The 20,054-nt window shown below is 30.0% G+C and overlaps 1 protein-coding gene across 5 annotated transcripts in view; it reads left to right on the plus strand.

Annotated features, from left to right (window-relative positions):
* LOC148601442 (uncharacterized) overlaps nt 1-20,054 on the plus strand; it is a 36,519-nt gene that overhangs the window by 12,884 nt on the left and 3,581 nt on the right. The window contains exons 2-7 of one of the 5 annotated variants that reach the window (XM_088555217.1): nt 8,944-8,976; nt 11,005-11,043; nt 11,534-11,602; nt 14,844-14,882; nt 15,987-16,013; nt 18,274-18,462. In XM_088555217.1, the coding sequence (XP_088411343.1) occupies nt 8,944-8,976; nt 11,005-11,043; nt 11,534-11,602; nt 14,844-14,882; nt 15,987-16,013; nt 18,274-18,462 (396 nt within the window). Of the gene's footprint in view, nt 1-8,943; nt 8,977-11,004; nt 11,044-11,533; nt 11,603-12,773; nt 13,332-14,843; nt 14,883-15,986; nt 16,014-18,273; nt 18,463-20,054 lie in introns of those variants that run through there. The other 4 variants (XM_088555218.1, XM_088555219.1, XM_088555220.1 and 1 more) reach the window with 4 other exon arrangements.

The following is a 20,054-nucleotide window of genomic DNA, read 5'->3' on the forward strand; positions in this document are numbered from 1 at the left end:
TTGTTCTGACGGTATTCCGGTATTCTTGTTTTTTGTTTATTGCTTTGTATGCTTACATTTACAACAAGTACTACATCAACTCACAGGATTTGAAAAAAGCAAAAATAAATTAACTATGAAGGATTGATATAAGAAGTAGCATACACTTAACATCCAACACTAAACATGATTTCTAAGACATCATTAGAAAACAAGACCATTAACCTAAAAAATGGGGATTCGGTTTAAATTTAATAGTAGAAATTTCGAGACAGGAAGCGTAAATTCTCCATGAATCTACATTCAAAACTGATAATTCAACATACGGTTCCGTACATTATGACTGAAGTTTTGAAAGCATTGTCAAAACATGCACTTGTTAATGCAGATTTAGTCATACGCTGCGTACATAAATCAAGGACAATAATTTGAAATTTAGAATTTTCAAAGATAATAAATTTCTAGATTTCCTCATATGATGAATTTATTCAAATGAAATTGATTTAATGTAAATTTCGCGTTAAATTATGCCGAACAAATCTTTTATCCTAGCATGTTTATGGAAAACATGGTTTATTATTTTAATACATTTCGTTTTGACGTAGGACGTACTGTGTGAAATCATACTTTATCGAATATTATATCAAAAATTGAAGATAATGTATGCATCCTGGCGTTATTAATACAACAATTCTCCGCATGACTTCACTAATGTTTCATTAATTTATTACTGTTATAACATGATTTATTGATTAAGTTTTCGTGTTGACTGTCACGATTGAAGCATAAGTCAGCCTCGTGTAGAAACTCCAGGTATACGGAACTTTTTTTCATATTTTTCATATTTATTCGTTATTTTGTCATATATAACGATAATAAATATGTCAAAATATCTTTAACTTGGTTTCAATGTATGATGTACATACAAAACCTTCAATTTGCATTCTTAATAAAATTTCTTGAAATCTATTGAAAACGTTTGAATTTAAGCTCAGAAACACAAAATGATAATAGATAGAGGTTATTATAGGACGCTTACCCTACCGGTACACCTAGTCAATGCTCCCAGTTTTTAGTGGAGTCCGTGGTGCTCATTTGCTTTTGTTACTTTGCATGTATGATTTTAGTTACTTTATGTTCTTTGTTGTGTATATCTGTTTTCCATGTCTGGTCTTTGTCCCTGAATTACATTCTTTTGATTACCGCTATAACCTTGGTTCCCTTGATTATTCCTTCAAAATGATTGAGAGTTGAATATCGCAAATATCAACTCAAGTTATCTTATTTTTCAACATCAAAACAAACGAGCATCGGCCAGTTTGTTATGCTGTTGAAATTAAATAAAACGAATTGATATTTTGCGATTTTCAACTTTTACGAGTTATAAATCTTTCTTTCTGATTTTTATAAAATATTTTAGCCGTTTGATATTCGACATCTGTCATGGCAGAAATTCTAGCGATCGCCATTCTATGACGTCACAACATTGCTTCAACCAATCAGGTTTTTGTTTTTTGGTTTTTTTTGGAAAATACTGTATTGTATAATCACTCAACAACCAATCGGAACAGCAAAGTTTTCATAACGCTTGCTCAAATCACATCGTCCATTGTGTGATATCGCAAATGTCTAGTCGTCCTCGAAGTAGATAAAACAACCTAAATCATACAGAAATGTAAAATTTATCATCGTTACTTGAATAAATGTTTTTGAACTAAGAGTGGTTTGATATTCGTGAATTCATGATATTTGTATATCATTATATTAAAATGTATCTGACCAGTTATTCATATGAATTTAGTGAAGCTATTTTTTTTTAAATTCAATCATGTATTAACATAATGCTGATCTTTAATTATTTATTCATCATAATTAATAATTTCATTTTTCTTCGTATTTATTATTCATATATTGATTTATTTATTTTGATTGCTTAAATGATTTTTTTTTCTTTTGTCAGTTTTATCAGCGTTAAGCACCGTTGCACTCCTAAATAACAAAACAAAACTAACTAATGTTTTCCATGGAATATAAGAGTGGGATGAATTAAATATAAATAAGCAAAATATCAAACATAATGACAGTTTGGAGCGATTGAAAGGTCATGACCCCAAGGATAACCGAAGCTTGTTTCCGTAACCACACGCACTGTCTGGTCTATAATTGGTTTGCCGTTCGGAACAGAAATGTTTCAATATTTAACTAAGATCAATGATAATTCTTTTCCTTTCGGGTAATTTTCGTTTTAAATCGTATTGATTACACAAATGAGACGTATAGCTGTGATTAATGAAGTAGTCCCTTAAGGACACCCTGTCCAAAATGATATACACAAACCGGATATCAATTCCGTGATTAAAATGTCAAATACCTTTGCTGGTTAAATTAAAATTCCACCAACACTTGAAGAAGAGTATGTATTGAATAAGAAATGTAATTTTTAATTTGTTTTATCGATAAAGAAGAAAGTGGAAACGGGGAATGTTTCGAAGGGATAACAACCCTACCCGAATAAAAAAACAACAGTTTAGCCATCAACTTCAAACAGTATCGGTATAAATTTCTATGCAACCACAATATTTACCGTCCTTAACATGTACACATGTAATATCGCTATGATTCTTACCGTTGTCACTTTAAGTATGGTACAAACGTTCATCAAGGACACAAAGACATGATGTGATACAAAAATGTAGTTGTATGTTTACTAATGTATATTATCCGTGTATATCAAGGCTTGGCAAGTGTATGAAGCGACTGTTTGACACGATTTTAGTTTTTATATTTGTCATGGTAGTATTAACTATGTGTGCAATGTATATGAATTTTGATATATATATTTTCGGTATATGTTTTGACAGTGCAAAAATGCACGCAATTAATTTGTTTGCGTCGATCAGTGATAGTCAACATGCACAATCGGCCTCCATGTTTGTTGGTGTTAGAATTTGTATCTGAACCTCATAAGATACAATCATTTTTCTAGTCACATTGCTGAAAAGACAAATGCAAATTGAATTAAAAGAAATGAAAACATTGAAACCACTCAAGGAAAAACAATTAAAGTTTACAGACAAATACAAACAATCTTATTGCAAAAAAATGCCAACGTAATTCAATAAGAATCGACAAATTGTTCCTGTCAACGAATTGCTGATTTGATAATAATTTGTTATGTGCCATTGTTAAATGATTCTGTTGAAGTACTCAACTCTGACAAACCTGAGAAATTACGAGATGCATGAAGCAGTATTTAATTGAAGTTTAAAATTTAATATCATTTTTATCAAGTATTCCTAACAAGAAAACCGACACCATGAAAACGGACAAAAAGCCATGAATAATTTAAAGTAACAAATCATACACATAGAAACTATGGAATTATTTAGCAACTCGGATTCTAATTTCAAATTCAAGTTCAAAATTTAGTCGTGTTGTCAATACCTGTGACTGTGATAAGCAGTTTAAAGCCAATGTCTCATCTCGAAATATATTTTGAGACGCTCATCAGATATTGTTATTTATTATTCAGCGTGGGTGGTGCTGTTCAAAATACTTTTAGATTTGCGATAAGTTGAGATAACCTTACTTCGAATGGTACCCGAAACCATGTAAGACCTCACTGCTGTTGAGATGCTTACTTTTTAGAGCTATGTTATTTACATACTGCCTACATTTAAGCATTTCCTATGCCTGATTAAATGCACTCCATACGTACTCAGACTTCTTGTTTATAGGTTATGAAGCTCAACTACCTTTCTGAGACGATGGTGACATTTTTATATAACAGAACGAGTTATATTTCTCAGGCTCGGAAAACATAATTGTATTGACCATTTCTTTAAGGGTATTGACATTCATATACCAGATATTCTTCATTCATATTTATCAATATATTATTAACGGGGAGGAAGTTTTCATTCTCATAATCCTAATGCGATTAATTAGCCTTCCATTACAAACAGATATAAAGCTATCACTGAATAAATATAGATATCGAATATACATTAATAAGTGTTTGCAATTGCTCAGAACTTAATGTTATTCATTATAGTTGTAAATAGAAAAGTCGTAAATGGTAATGAAAGATATTGATGGAGAATTTTGATAAATATTTCTAGATGTATTTTATTAATGTCTTCCATTTTAAGCTTTTATGAAAGTGAGAAGTGATCAATTAGAATATTGTAAGGCTAGAATTGTTTAATGATGTGCTGTACTTCTTAAGTCTAGAGTTGTCAAAATATTGCACTAATCATTCTATCACTATTTTATTTTTTATGAAAATCGAACAAACGAAAGTCTTTACACCAGCATCTTAACCATAAAAGGTGCAAGATTTTATCTCTGTGGAAATATCTGACCAGGAGTTCATTCTGAGAACTTAGAAATTGGGTTACTGGCTATTTTTCATTTTTGTCTAAATTTTAATTCCGAACACGGAACCTATCCAAAGTCCATCAATGCTTCATATTGTAGTTTTGTTTATGTTTTTGTTGGTTCGTTTTTATTATAATATCTTTATCATGTCTTTTTCTGTTTGCATTTTTCCCCATTAGAAAAAAATTGCTACTGAAAAGCCCAAAATCATTTTTTTTCCAAATCTTATCTAATTTTCTCAGACTTCACTATGAAAATATTGCTACATGTATGACCATTTCCTTCCACTTAGCATACATATTGTATTACTGTTCCTACTTTTCCACTGTAAACATAAATGTCATACATACATGATTTTCATCAAACATGATAACTTGATTAAATATGCTTAATTCCATCTTAACGCATTAATTTTGTTATGTCGGTTCCGCCCAAACACACATTTACATAGAGGTATTCTTTTTAGTAAACCAGTTACTAGTAAATTGTTTTACAATTTTTAAGACATATGTATTTCATAAACCGCTTATTTAACTAGCAAATATTTTGCAATGCTTTTTTTAAGAACAAAAGGTTAGATCTAATTCTGTGAACAGGGTAACTATGTGTCAATCGTTTTGCTGCTAGTATATACATTAAATATTACACAAATGTTGATAAATACGATTAAATAATACAAAAAAATACCGGTCATGCATGTGCATACTAACGATATCATTTAAATAATTTTGAATATAGCTTACGTCTGTAAAGTGTATATTATGCTGTTGTAATGATAATAAGAAACAAAATCAGTAGTCCTGTTCACAAAAAAATCGTAAGTGTAAAATTAATCGTAAGTTATGACGTCATAATACTTTGATTTACCACGACTTCATAACTTACGACTAATTTTACACTTACGATTTTTTGTGAAAAGGACCACAGTTGTATAGAAAATGTCGTGGAGCTTAAAAAGCGAAATCCTTTACTCAATAAGACAAATTTTACTGTACACATAAATGCTTGCTTGTATCTTAATTCTGACCAAGCACTTTCAAATTCTAATAGTCTTGATTAAAAGCTTAAGTAGCACTCCAAATATGAATCATGCAAAATGTGATTCACTGTTGAACAGCATACATATTTTTATTTTTGATAGTAGGTATAGTGGCTTTTCATACAACCCTTGTTTTTTTTATAAAAAAGGATATAAAAATTATATATAATATACTGTAGAATTCAAAATTTAGGGAGACTCTGTAAAGGACATTAAAATACCATAGAAATTGTTGGACTTTCAATGAGGATTATCTTGTAAGAGCAGACAGATTGGAATGTTAATTACATATTTCATCATATAGACCTATAAAGCAACTTAAAAACAAAAATAAAAATGTGTAGCCTTTTTTTGGATGTGTATCACATATAACAGAATTTGCATGATTCTTACAAAGACTACTACTGAAGTCGCTCATGTTGATAGCTGATAGGTTAATTATACCTTTATCGCCATCGTCAGTGTTTTACAATTCAACGACCATTCATGGGTTGACATATAACAAGACAGTGGTAGACTAAAAGACCGTATTTTACTACCTCGTAGATAAAATGGTCACTGGTTATCTTGGTAAATATCTTTTGTCTTAAATGGAATGTCATGAGAAAACGTTTATTGCTAGATAATTTGGTAATACTGTATCGTTAGCTAAATGAAGTAGAATTGTTTGCTGAAAGGTAAAAAGAACTTGGCAATCCTGTGATAAAGGATAATACATGTGTTTAAGCATGATATTAGTTTCAAGATATATAATTACCGAAATAAATCATAGACATAAAATTTAAATACATCTTTCGCAAAACACCTTGAAAGATAATTGTGTCAATGCAACGCATTTTCCTCTCCGGCACTTTTAAGTTCAAACTACGGCAGATATCGTTCATAAAATATGTTGTTTGGAATATAAATCGGGAATTATATTTGAAATGAAATATATTTCTTAATACTTAGAAAAAAACTTAGTACAGAGAAGAAAAAATTTTCAATAAAGTGAGTTGTTTTGAAACACTATGTTAAGTGTTGATTTTTTTCTTTCAATTTTTCATTCAATGTCAAATTGTTTTTTTGCTTCCTGAAAACGATTTTTATGATTTTAGTTACTTTATGTTCTTTGTTGTGTATGTCTGTTTTCCATGTCTGGTCTTTGTCCCTGGATTACATTCTTTTGATTACCGCTATAACCTTGGTTCTCTTGATTACTCTTTAACAATACAGATTGTAGGTAAGTGCAATGACTATAATTCTTCGTATTAAAAAAAATACTGATTGTGCTTACAATATTATAGAATTCTTTTTTCAATCTATTTGTCAGTATCTTCGACATTGTTCAACCAAAAAAAATACGGTGATTCCAAAGGAATTGATGTAGACATTCTAAATTGCCGTTTTAAAAATCAATTTTTTCACAAGTTTGATATCAACTGGGAGAGCTAGACATGTTCCAATGTTGTGTTTCTACTCTGGTCGATCGCTTTAGTGATTGTGACATTGATAAACTGGTGTCGTGGAAGCAATTTGCAGGAAAGAGGGAAGAAGATTTAATTTTACTTTGTTGATAACAATAATGATGTTCAGAGTGTGAAACAAATACTTTGTAAATGAAAACATCTTCAGTTATTGCTTTTTCTTGATATAGACATTGTTTTCATCATTAACAGACCATTTCCTGTAATTTTTTTATTGGCCATCAAATTAAATGCCAAGGGTAATTACCGTCTTCGCTATTGAAGTCATTTTGTCTTAAGTTATTGCAAAGAACAATGAAGCTGATAGTGTAATATTAAAATGGGAAATGAGAATCGAGTAGAGGAAACAACGATTTAAACGTTATTCCAAAATCGATATTAAGGACATTTTCGACGAACGAAGAATAACAGAGGCTAAATCGATTAAAATACACATAACCAAAAAATAAAAAATAAAAAAATTCAAATAAAACCAATTGCAAATAGGATATGTAGTCTAGTCACGTGACGCCGAGGTTTCACGAGAATGGGCCCTAGCCTACTAATTAAATGCATGATTTTTGTTTTCATTTACATTTGTGGAGTGCATTATTAAACGAAAAAATATCTTAAGATGGAAAAAATGTCTATTAAAAATGACAACTATCTATTTCTATATGATAAATGTTTTATGAAAAGCGTTTAAAAGAAGATTTGCATTGTAATGCAGCGTTTCGAGATACAAAAAATAAAACAATAAAATGCAGGACGATCTCCGCTTTTCAATACGTTCTATGTCGACAATTATGTTGATGAAAATGAAATTAGAATGAGATTTAAATACTCTATAGGCATTGTGGTGTCGTAACGAAAAAGTAATTGTTAGATTGGAATTCATCATATATATCTTGCAGAGACATTGCTATTAACGTCCAATTTTACGTTAAAACATTTGTGTTGATATATCAACTTGTTTCTTACAAAAACGAATAACAGACTAGGCAAAAGGGTCAAACATACAATCGTTCATTTATAATAATCACTGGAGTTTCTTATCAAACATTTGTATAAAGTTATATGGTTAATTTTAACTACAATTCAAACGATAAATATAACTTAATAATACATTTGATCGGCCTTAAATCAGAACATAAAAAGCAAATTCATCATGTTTTTTCTCTTTTGTTTTTTTTTACAATTTATTTGTTATTAACACTGTTTAAACGCGCAAAATTAATCATAATTCTCTATAAATCACGTTTACATATCACAATTTACAGTTTTAAGATATAAATGCTTTAAAACAGCGCTAATGGAATGATTTAGCCAGATAAAGTGTGTTCAAATGAAGCACAATAAAATGCAGACATTATCGGATCCATGAGGACTAGTAAATCATCAACAATATTTTTGTACTTTTGCATCCATATTTGTGTTCTGTAATGTAATTAAGACTCTTTTTTGTGATGAAATAGATTGCGGAGACGTATATAAAACCATACGTAAACCATGTGATGCTCTGCTAAAATAGCTGTTTCTTTGCAAATTATTACGAAAAGTTTGTCGCCAAGGGTATTCACCAGCCCATTAGTCAGACTTGTCTAATCCTGAAATTTATCAAATTTTAGTAATCATATTTATAAAAATTTGCAGTATTAGCTAAAACACCGAGACTTCATTACTTGTTTTGCAACTGTTGTTGAAGGATTTGGCTTCCTGTTTCTATAGTTCTGGTTTTGAGTTTTGAGTACTTCTCGTATAGAGTTAATGTTTGGATTTAGATATTTCTACATATTTAAGTCAAATGCTAAAACACGTGTACAGCATATCGAAATTTACAATATATATGATTGGTATTTTTGTATTTGAAAATGATTTGGAAGCAAGATATTTAAGAATTTCGCATAGTGTGTATTTTTTCCCTTTCTTATAGATGTAAAATACTCCTTCGTACTGTTTAAAATGGATTTCACTACTGTCATATTTCTATCAACTGAATTTTAAAAAAGATCAAATTCATGTGTAATATCAATAACTAATATATTCCAGTTCCTCTTAAAAAACAATTTAAGTTATGTACATGTCTTCTGTATTTTACAGGCACTTTCACAAAGTAGAGATAAAAGAGCGCCGGTAAGTTTTACTTTCTTACAAAAAATAAATAATTCTATTAAGATAAAATATTTTTTTTTAAATTATCAAAACACTGACTGCTTGCAGCTTCTCGTATAGTGAAACCTCTCTAAGTCAAATCATCAATAAACAAAAAACCTGTCCTTATCAGATTCCCATTGAAATCATTCATATTAAGTGTTAGTATTCGTAAGAATCAGGCAATATAGACAAAAAAAACATGTTAAAACACCGCCGATCTGACAATATAATTTTTACTCAAAAATGCTTACTCTATTTGAGGACAATTTGTTAATCTCTGTACCACTGGATTTGCGCAGAAATGTTTCACGGAGGCCTTTGGCAGAGTCAGTTGCCTTTGATATGTTCTTTTACAGTTCATTTCAATGAAATTATATTTCAATTTACCAAGTGAAATTGAAAATCTTGCCTTTTCCTTTGATTCTGATGGTAAAAATAGTCAAATTAAACTATCAAAATGTTGTTTTTTATATCATGTTTCACCCACTGGTGATTCCTACAGATACTGACACTTGACACTTAATTTCAATCCTTTTGAATCTGTATAAATCGAATACCTTCTTTAATCGAACAAATTTGTAAGTCTTTAAAGGGTCCGGTTTAAGGAGGTTGACCTAGGGTAAGGGACACAACCCATACAAATCATTGGAACGTTTGTATTCATCATATTACATCAATCTCATGTAAGCATCATAGTAACCTGGACTGATATCATTCTGTTTCAAAGGGAAGCTTGAAAGACTTTGATGAAATTGCATATGATACAAACATATCACTTATTTGAAGTGTTATGTCCATTACCCCAGGTCTAACTCCTTAACGTTGAATAAAAATTTCTTTTTTTTTTTTTTTTTTTTTTTTTTTTTGTCAAATGCCTGATTAAATTAGTCAGTTCCAATTTTGACATACTACGAAATTTGATATACACAGTAATTTGAAATACTACACCATTAAACGTATCCTAAGTACATATTTTCTATACCCTTAATGTTATGTTTGAAATAAAAGTCCGTCTGAATTATTGATGTGTTAATGTTGTTTTGAATGTATGTTTCTTTATTGCAGCCTAAATATTGTATACATATTGTTTATAGAAGTGTAAAGTATTTTATATTTATATAGAGTGGTTTAATAAATTAACCATATATATAGTTCTCTTACCGAGATATCAATTAGTATTACATTATTGTCGTATTTGACTAAAGTACATTGAAAAATTAGTATTATGTAAGCATAATGAAATTAATCCTCCATTTCTGTCTCAAATTATGTTATTTAATTGACGAATTTCACGATATAATTGTATTTGACTGAAATGCAATTCTTATCAATTGCGTAAACGCTCATGCTGTCTAACTTGGGTACATTTCTAGTTTTAATAATTCATTCGTTACTGAAAGTATAGCTTAATTGGAATGAAAAATGTGTGAGACCATTTGGGAGATCGTAACAACAAAGATGCCAATTAATTGCGCTAACCACGCCTCTTATATTATGGAAGACTTAACGGTATGTCTGCAGGAACTTTCTACTCTATGTTTTATCTTTAGCCATTTTATATATTTTGTAAACAAAAGGGTATGGGGAATGGGAAGAAGAGAGAGTGGAATGTTTACCCCATGGAAAAGCTGCACATATACTACCTGATCTTTTAAAGCAATATTTGTTTGTTTGTTTTGTTTTCTTTTTTTTTGTTTTTTTGTTTTTTTTTTTGTTTTGTTTTGTTTTTTTGTTTTGTTTTTGTTTTTTTTTCTTTTTTTTTTTCTGTTTATACAGAACACTATGATATAATTTGTTATATAGTTTCTATAGTTTAATTTCATGTGATTGATTTAAACCTTTAATTTAAGTGATGAGTTAACCTATGTAAACTAACTGAATGGCCGTTATATTAATGTATGTGTATATTGCTCGGTCGTCAAACGAGCAATATTAGCTTGACAATTGAATAGATATTTATTTGCCATAAATGCGCTTAATGTTGTATATATGTACGCCTATTGCCAGGGTATCTTTCAACCGAGACTTGGTCGGCGATCGGACGAGGTAGGTGATTCGCACAGCGCATTTGCGCGCTCTTTCTAACCTTGCGCTCAGCTCATTTTCTAGAAAATAACTTTAAGCGACTTTTTTATCTGCGCATTTTTTCCAGCTCTTAAAACGTGTTTATATCTTCTTAATTTTTATTTAAAAAAACATCCTTTGAATTCAATATTTCTTCTACTTTTACTACATTATATTCCTTTGCATATAAAATTTATTGATATTTACAGGAAGTTTTGAAGTTTTTTTCATTTACATTTTTCTATATATTAATGAATTTATGATAAACAAAGTTACTTTTATATATAAACAATAAGTGATATGTTCTTTAAAACATATCTATTTAGGTTAATAATTCAAATCAAAACTTATAGCTTTAACATACAAATATACAACCATTGCAATGCATAAAGTTAAAATGCAGGTTTAAAATTTAATTGCTAAATTAAAATTGCCATTCCACAATTTGTTAGGGTCGCTTTTCTTTGTACAGTTTAGTGCTACGAAGAAATGCTGTCAACAGCCACGTATGGGACGCAAGCGTGCAAAGGTAGAGATGTTGGTACGTCTAATTTGACAAGCTTTATATGAGCAAGGGCAGCACATGCCGCTAATGAAGTTATATCTGCAAATGCCTGTGCAATATAATAGTGCTGACTTTTAGCATCAACGGTTATCTACTTAATAATTTCTTCGTGTAAAGAATAATTGTTTACAGTCTTTACCTTATTACTAAACGGTAAATAGCTGTCCTATTTAAGCTTCACGTATACAATCTGCCTTGTTTAAGCTTAACGTAAACAATGTGCCCTGTTTACGCTTCACTTTAACAATCGGTCTTGTTTATGCTTAACGTTAAGAATTTGCCCTGTTTAAGTTTAACGTTAACAATCTGCTTCAATTAAAAGTAACGTAAACAGTGCGCCATGCTATAGATTGACGTTAACATTCGGTCCTGTTAAGCTTAATTTTAACAATCTGCCCTGCTTAAGCTTAACGTTAAAAATCCTGCATGTTTCAGCTTAACGTAAACAATATGTCCTTTTAAGATAACATTGTGTGTACACTGTTAGCCCGACTGCCCTTACAACAGACATACAGAACCCTCCATTAAAACTATCTTGCTATGGTTATACAAAACTTGGTCGATCCATCTTCACATATTGCTTTCTTTCTATTGTATTCTGTTTGTTTGTTGGGTTTTAACGTCCGAGCAGCAATATTTCGACTATATTCAGACGATGAACATATTGTATTCTGTTATAAATAATAAAGTCATAAACGTTAGTGCTTAGTGCTAAGTCCTTTCTAAAACGGCGCAGATAATATTCATCTTATAGTGTGTTGCATACATTATATTGTTTTGTTTTTGTTTTTGTTTTGTTTTGTTCTGGCACTTTCTAAATAAGAACATAAATAAAGTGATATCGTTTTAAATTTATATTTTATACTTCCGAGAATGTTCATTATTATTATTTTTATAATTTATTTTTTAAATTGTTACATTTAAGAGTACATTATAATTTATTTCTTGTCTGCTTAATATTTTGTACATGAGAAGGACTTCTTACACAAAAAAAAACATTTACAATAAGATTGAGACTGATGACACTAACCGTTGCTTATGTACCCAAAATATTTTATTTCAAATCATTTATCATGTTCTTATGTTTCAATATTTTTGCACTTTGTTTTAACCATGTCATCAATATAATTATTACAAATGTTTGCAGCCATTTCCAGATGACATAAAAGAAATTGTATCACTAGATCCTAGATTAAAAGAAGAATATGTAAAAATATTCCTAGAACTTTTCAAAGAGGAAGTAGAAAAAAATCCAAGTCTTAGTGAGGTTTGTCTTGCACAGAGTCAACATCGTGAAATCTTGTCTTATCGACAAAGCAAAACTAAACGCAATGTTTGCTTTTTTTGCTAATGTCAAACTAAAAATTGCAAACTGCAATATCCCATACCCTATTAAACTGAATTAGTGTTTGCTTATTCTATTGTGTGACTTGTATCTTATCTCAACCGAATAACTGGGTTCATACATTTGTACTTCAATATGCTTTCTGAATGTAGTACAAATTATGTAAAAATGTTCGCGATCGTTTTTTGCCCTCATCAATGACAGAATATTTTCTCAATTTATATGACTATCAAATGGCCATCGTCTGAACTTACCATGACTTTTATCTAGTAGGTCTGTCACGTGTTATATTTCAGAAACAGTAATAATTTATGTTTGTTTCTGTTGTTGATCAGTTGTTCCACATCATATAGTAACAAAGAATTTCAAAAAGTAGATTGTGAATCTTCAGACATTTAACTGTTGACTTTCTCTTTGATTGTGTTCTCCGATGATTTCCCTTTTCTAAACTGTATCTTATAAAAAGGTTAAATGTTTTCTTTTCTGTTCTAAACGTAGAAGAAGTGCCTACACTCCTACAGTATTACTTCTGTTTACCTACGCTTCTCCTAAAATATCGCTCAAAAATGTTTGCTTGGCTCTTTGTATGATAAATCTGTTCATAACTCAATAACAGACAAGTATTCAGAATATGCATCATTAGTATAAGTGACATGATACATGTACCAATAGAACTTGAAGAATAAAATCAAAATAGAGGGTTTAAAGTGATAAAGCAGTTAGAATTGTTACAATTATCATTTATCCGTATCGATAATTAGCATTCCATTCTCATCAACTACTGACATCTGAATTTATAGAAGTCATGCTACTAATACAACGTTCTTTTGAAAAAAAAATACAGAAAAAACATCACAAAAAAAGCATCGTGAGATGCAATTAAATAAATCATGACATCAATGTATATTATCCAAAGGCATTTGTGCTCATTCTATTCAAACTGAGTAATTACTTTCTGTAAATATTCACCTTAAAGGTTACCATTGTACATATTCTAATTGTCATTGACCCAAAGGCAGGTTTGCTTTATAAAAAAAAGAGCATAAGTTCTACATTATACCTCCGGATTTTTAAAGAGTGCATTTTAATCCCATGTTGGTAATTATTAAAGATATCTTCTTAATGGCATTGGTTACCACTCTTGTGGTAACTATTATCTTGCAATGAAATTGGATACATGTCTGCATTCAAAGATCTTACTACAGTGGATTAAAACAGACTGATGTATTTTGGTATCAGTATAAAACCGTTTAGGGCATTTAACCTTTTACCAAGAAACGTACGTCATAAGTGTGCCTTTTGGTGTCTCTTTGTGAAACGTGTTAATTGTTGTTTTTTTTTTCTCTTGTGCAAATAAAGTTAATGTTTGTTGTTTGAAGTCAGTGTGAGTGAACCAATCTATGAATTTACTTAAGGCAAAGACTTACATTTAAGTTCAATCACATTACAAAGAAAATTAAAACATGTAATTTAAATGAAATAAAAAAACTAGTTGCCCTTTTTCAATTTAATTGAAAACTCCGAGGAAAGTATAATTTTGATTCATAAAATTCTTTTTATACAACTTTCAAACAATATTAATCAAAGTAATTTCTTGTAGGTGAGATATAAAATGGAACATCAAAGTGACATTTTATAAAGATTTGTAGGTGTTGGCAATCGAAAACTTGTGAAGTCATTTTCTAATTCACTTGATCATCGAATTCCTGATTTTGTTATTATGACTAAAGGTCAAATCTAAATTTCATTTTCTAAAATAATGACATATTTTAATACAAATAATTATCAGAGGATATTACTTAATTTATAATAAGATATATACGAAAATCTATTTCCTCTATGAATTTTTAATACTGAATTATATTTTTGCAGAATTTCTTCGCCTATCCACGACAAGGCAAACGAGCAATGGTAAGTGACTAAACAAAAAGTTTAATTCAGTTTGCAAAATGCATTATATTGTACACGTATGAATTATGCTTACCTTATTTGATTATAAAATAAGTGTTTCGGGGGTTATATACTTCTAATGATTAATTCTACCAATTAATAAATTAGAAGTCAAATACTGAATTTTATTCATCAAACGTTCATCATTTTATATTGCAATGATACGGAGCATCGCATGCGAGGCTAACGTTAGACGTTCAGTCAAACTGGAATAGGTATCAGACAAGCCCGCAGAAATGGGTCAGGGAAGTGAATTCAAAGTTAAAGCATTCAATTTTTTGCGATTCAAAAACAAAGAAATTTTTTTCCGGTACCAGAATTATTCTACAAAAATGTAAATGTCAACCGTTTACTGATTCTATCTCGCCCTGTTCAGCTATTTACCTTTTTCAATGATTTACCAAACGTAAAAAATGTATAAGTGCGATGCTCGGATATAGGCTGTCGACTTACTCATGTTAGTTAAAATTTGTGAAAAATTCGAAATTTTGGGATGTCAAGAATTTTTCGGGATGATTCTTAAAAGTATAATCATTACTGCCTAAAATATATATGAAGTGAAACCTGTCAATACCAAACCCAGAATCATCCAAAAATTTGTCTATACCAAACCCGGCATCATCAAAAAACTTGTCAATACCAAACCCAGAATCATCCAAAAACTTGTCTATACCAAACCCTGATTTATCCAAAAACTTTTCTATACCTAAGCCGTCATCATCCAAAAACTTGTCTATACCAAACCCTGATTTATCCAAAAACCTGTCTATACCAAACCCGGTATCATCCAAAAAGTTGTCTATACCAAACCCTGCATCATCCTAATACTTGTCTATATCAAACTCTGAATTATCCAAAAACCTGTCTAAATTTTTTCAAGTCCATATATATTAACTTAATGTTTTTTCGGTTACATTGAATTATTGTCTAAACCAAACTAATGTACACAATTGGTGCGGTTTTGACAGGTTTCACTGTATAGTTTCTAATGATTTTTCGTTTTTATATCACATCTAGGCAATTACCTTTTTTACTTTTGTTTAATAAACTAATTTATTTTCATAGAATACGCAAAGCATGCGTGCGAACGAGGTAGGTACATGCAATCGCTGAAGCGAAAATTCAGTTTACTTTTTTTCTATATAACGCTATTTACATCCTGCTACAGTCTTTTTTCTTATTTCTTTTTCTCTTGATAGGGTATATGTAGCATAGAATTATAAAACCCTGAATTATATTATCATATTATCCTTTGCCCATGTGCATTCATAATTGCGAAAGCCAAATTTCATATCACGGAACGTTTAACATATCTCTTAGGTTACCACATTATCCATCGGCTATACTTACATTGTTTGATAAGGAGAACGGTAGCTGAGTAACATGAATATAAGAATCAGATATTACTTTCTCAAAACACTAGATAGAAATGCATCGGTTTTGATAAACGGAAGAAAAAAAATATTGCTACGTTTGGAACTTTATTTATAAAGGATTCTTTTCACAAAGTGATGTATACAATAATTTACAGTAATTTCAAAAATATTTTAAATTGGATTTTCATATATTCAGTTATCCTGGTTTGTTGGACTAGACATTGTAGGGATTTCTTTTCTATAAAACGCTTTGTAATTTAACTTCACTTTCGTCTGCAAATAAATTGGTCATTCAAATTATCCATAGAAAAAAATCTGAGAAAGGTAAACTAGAACGTATCATCATTAAGTGAATTTTGTGACTAATATTTCGAAATAAGTAACATTAATAGAACAAAACACTTTCATAATTGTTTATAACTTTCTGTGCATTGAAATTACTAATCCAGATCCTAGTTAACGGAAGATACTATCATTAAAATCTTCTGGCACAATATCTTTTTTGTAACACGCATGTGGACAATTTAACTTCATGCAAAATATGCATAGAAAAGAACACGTGCAAGCCATATTCAGACATTTGACTGAACATAATTATTTTCTATAATCCGAATTGTCCAGATAATTAATACTATTTATGTTTATGATACTCAAATGATATAGTTTATATTTGGTTATATATACACAAAATAATGATAGTTTGTCTAAAATAAACATGATATTGTTTTGCTATTATAACTTTCGTATATAGAAAGAATAAATACATAGATCTGTGTATAAATATACATATTGACGTAAACAATATAAATGATTTTTGTAACTACAATCAAACATTGTGCTTGAAAACAATGCCAATGGTCCTAAGTTTCCGATTTCATATAACATTTACATCACTGTTTATAAAAACAAGTTAAGCAGTGATTCCAGTGACAACAGTTTTATATATTGCATATTGAAATATTAGTCTTCATTGAATTCAGACCGGAGGTGATTCGTTTATGTAAAACTCACCACATTGTCTTTTACGAAATGCAGAAACAGTTTAAAACCACGAAACCAGTCTTAGTTAGGTATTAGTCCCATTTAATAGTTCCTCATTTGATATAAAGATGACAAAGTTGGCGATATTGTTTTTAATTTGGTTGCTTTTAAGCGGGAAATGAATGTGCGGTTTTATTTTTAAAATGCAAATCTCTATACAGAAAATACTATATTTTCGTGAAAATAAGGAAAAGAAATAAGCATCAGCTGTGCTGTGGGTTTTTCTACACATTGAATTACATCTTCAATTGAACCTGCCTAAATTTTGTTTGGATTGGTACTTAATTCTTCGAATATAGATTACAAAAGGGATTGTATCACTGAAATGAAATGTTTCTTAAACAATCGTACACTTCTAGCTTTCGTGGTGGAATTTTCATAAAATCTGCAAAGGAAGTCATTTTAGAAATGGACCAATCACTTCTTGTTACACTACGGTTTTTTAAAGACAAAGCTTTTGGTTCTCATTTTATGCTTGCAGAAAGCATCTTAAATTAAGAAAATATAATGCGCTTTTCTAGAAGTCGTTTACAGTAAAATGCATGTAAGATATTTATGATACAAGCCAAACTACATTATTGCGTGTAAGTTCCTTACAAAGACGTGTCGATAACGTCATTACAAAAAAAAAAACAATACTTTTGATGCGTTGATTTAATTAAAAGCATTTCTTGGTGAGTCTATTAAACCTTTGAAATTGTTCTGTGAATCTTTCAAATGATTCCTTCTTCATCTTTTTGAAGCCATTACCTCTGACTTCATGTTTTGATTTCTTTGACTATTTCGATGAGAAAAAAAGTTATATGTGTTTTGTAAGATTGATATGTTGGTTTTACTTTTTAATATGGAATAAATTTTCAACTTTTTGTAAAGAAAAACAATTAAACGTTCGCATCTATTTGATTATTACAATGTTTTCTATTGCTGAATTTTAGAACTTTTTCTCCTGGCCACGACAAGGAAAAAGGCAGAGTGACGACTGCTGCTCAGGTGTAGTTTCAATTTTAGTGGGTGATGACGTCATGACTACGTGCGATGCAATGCAATGTTGTAATGGACTTGAACAGAGAATGGAACGAGCAAAAGATAGCAAAATTATTTTCTTTTCATGTGTACCATCACAGGTAATTTTTATACATTTCTCCCTTATATGTTATGTAATATAACAGTGCAGTTTTCTGGTGTTTTCTCATTTCTAAATTTAAATTGATAACTGAAATACATAACAAAAACAAAAACAAACAAATTTCTAGCAAGTTATATCTATAATTTCATATACTAGTAAATATATTCACAGCTTATTTCAAGTATTTATCTTTCTGACAAAAATATTTGATTGTGGATTTGATAAAAATGCTTTTTTTTCATGCGACCAGTAAGAACATAGCGCCAAACATCCCAAGCAATGTCTATTATCCCTTCTATTATATATTATACACCGACGCAACTTTCCTTTTGTTTAACTTTGTATACATGTAGATATGTAATGGTATACAGATGCACCTTGCAATCATATAAGAGAGATAAGGTTGTCTTTTTTAAACTCCATTGAACCCATGAGCGTTTCACACATTTTAGCAATACACAACGTAATCTAAATACCCAATATCCAATATTTTATGAAACCCATATGAACTTCATGATATTCATGAAAGTAATAATTGTCATTTAGACTTTCTTCAAATTATACAAACAGCACGTTAATTGTAACCCTAAACCCCGAGTGTAACTTGAATTATCCATATTTTCCACCAAGTGGCATAAAACAATCCTCTCATCATATTAGATAATTGAAATTCAACTCTTCTGCAAATTTTATGTACTAGTTATGACGCCGTATTTTCCAGAGTATGTTGACTTAGTGCAGTGGTCATTAACAGTAACTGTACTTTTAACAAACTCGATCATATTTTAGATTTAGCAATAATAACTTCCTAATATTTGTATATTGTAATGGTGTTTAACACTTATGTATGCACTTTCAAAAGTACTGTGACATCAGCTGTTGAGCTTTTTAAGGTATAAAAGTATTTAAAATATGAAAGTCTATGAAGCTATTTTTTAATTAAAAAGATGAAAAAAAAGAATAGCTACTTTAGCCTGATCACGAAGAATTTAAAATCTTAATGTGTTTTTAATATTTCAGAGTTGTAGATTGCATTATGATATATAGTTCACAAAAAAGTATTTCAATGGTTTGCACTAATCTGTGTTTGTATTTATGTATACAATTTATAGGTTTAATTTTTATAACTTCTCGTAAAGCAAATAAACACTTTGCACAAAGGGAATATAAGATGTGTTTCAATCAAAATATCTTTTGATAGAGACTTTAAACTTCTTACTTTCTGAGTATATGGTACTCCTTAACACTGAGGCTTACTCTTTAACTTTCCACTCCATTTCATTCGACAATGAAAATATTTCTTAAAAACAGCATACATATATAATTATGCATTTAATGAGACACGATTCACCATTTCTATAAAAAGAGGCAAGACTAACGCAGGATCATTGAGTTTGTTTCCAACTTTCAATGTTTTGCCTTAATATTGCTATTTGTTATACGGTCATTCTTTATTAAGACTATTCCTTTTTTATTTGTTTTTTCTTATGAATATTGATAAGAGTAATCTGCTTATCAGTTCAGTAACTTTGTTATTACTCTTACGGTGTATCCATCTGCGCTATGAAAACTGATTTGTTCAACATGTCA

The sequence above is a fragment of the Perna viridis genome, chromosome 12, assembly GCF_037379345.1.
Source record: "Perna viridis isolate PV_CMFRI_1.1 ecotype Kerala chromosome 12, ASM3737934v1, whole genome shotgun sequence".
In the NCBI taxonomy this organism is placed as follows: domain Eukaryota; kingdom Metazoa; phylum Mollusca; class Bivalvia; order Mytilida; family Mytilidae; genus Perna; species Perna viridis.